The sequence below is a fragment of the Rhagoletis pomonella genome, unplaced genomic scaffold (genome assembly GCF_013731165.1).
Source record: "Rhagoletis pomonella isolate Grant_MI unplaced genomic scaffold, Rhpom_1.0 Rhpom_scaffold_00006, whole genome shotgun sequence".
Lineage (NCBI taxonomy): Eukaryota > Metazoa > Arthropoda > Insecta > Diptera > Tephritidae > Rhagoletis > Rhagoletis pomonella.
In genome coordinates this window covers 16,437,193-16,438,519 of record NW_023458560.1, presented here as the reverse complement: position 1 = coordinate 16,438,519, position 1,327 = coordinate 16,437,193, and the positions used below count along the sequence as shown (strand labels likewise).

The 1,327-nt window shown below is 50.3% G+C and overlaps 1 protein-coding gene across 1 annotated transcript in view; it reads right to left on the bottom strand.

Annotated features, from left to right (window-relative positions):
• Window positions 1-6: 6 nt before the first annotated feature.
• LOC118740451 (T-box protein H15-like) overlaps window positions 7-1,327 on the bottom strand; it is a gene marked incomplete at its 5' end in the record, with an annotated part of 1,870 nt that continues 549 nt past the window's right edge. Inside the window, 1 exon segment of the mRNA XM_036472002.1 lies at window positions 7-845. Coding sequence (XP_036327895.1) covers window positions 15-845 — 831 coding nt within the window.

Here is a 1,327-nt window from a genome sequence, read left to right as displayed (position 1 = left end):
ACTACCACCTCCGCTTAATTGTGTGGGCTACGCGTCTGCGGTGGCGCCGTCAACGTCTGTTGCTGCTGCTGCTGCGGCACTTGGTATGGGCTGAAACGTTGAAATTGCCGCGGTCGCATATCGGGCGATGGCGAACCGCCCGACGACGTTGACGATGGTGTCGATGCTGTTGGTGGAGGTGGTGGTGTACGATTGGCTGCAGCCGCCGCCGCTGCTGCTGCTGCTGCAGCCGCCTGCGCTTGAGCTTGCGCTTGTGCCTGGGCTTGCGCCTGAACAGCGACAGCTTGTGCGGCGGCCGCTTGCTGATTGGCGCTGGCCAAAAATCCGGCCGTCAGTTGTGGCCATTGCTGCTGGAACATGTGGAATGCGCCGAGGCCGGGTGGTGGTGGCGCCTGCTGTGCATACATTTGTGGCATCATTAGCTGTGCGTACGGCGAATTGCCGCCAAACATTTGCAGATGTTGACGCGCCTTCTCGAAAATGGCCATCGAGGTGGGATCGACGCCTTGCTGCGCGGCGAATTGTTGCATCAGCGGGTCAGGGAAGAGGCGTAGCGGTGAGCGAAGTTGCTGTTCGAGCAACAATGCCTCCATGGGATCGCGATCGAAGTCGGTGAGACGTGACGAATCGCGAAAACCTTTGGCGAAGGGATTCGAGTCGATTTTCAGTTTGGTTATTAGCTGATTTTGGTATGCGGTGACGGCGGTGAAGACGGTCTCGGGAAAAACGTACGTCTTGTGGTCCAGTTCCTGCAGTTCTTTGGGATTTGTGGGTATGCTTTGGCCATGGCTGAGGCGAACCAAATGGATTCGCGGCTGGTAACGATGCATAGAATTCAAAACAATCTGAAAGAAGAAGAAGTATAGAGGAAAAAACGAAAATATTTATTAGTCTTGTGTTCGAGTGAGGCAAGTGGAGATTTTTTTGTTTAGCTGTTATGTATTCTGTAGTTACATACAAATATGTGTGTCTACTTATGAGCGGGATACGCTGACTTGAGAGCACACATGCGCAGTAAAAACTCTACAAAAGCGCGCTATGTATTTTGTAAGGGTTTGTGTGTAGTTGTCTGTTTTTGTGGCAGAGAATCTCGAAAGCAAATGAAATGAAATAAACACATTGATACACACTTATGTATGTATCTGCGTTCGAAAATCCCGCAGAGTGGAAATTTGAAAAATAAAATTTAAAAATTAAAAAATCACAAAATTGATGGCGTATTATAGGATTGGTCGGTACGGCGTACAAAGCTGAAATGGCGTTCAACTCAACGTGCTAAGCACGGTGGAGAGAATACAGAGGTGGCGCCGATGACGATACCGCTACT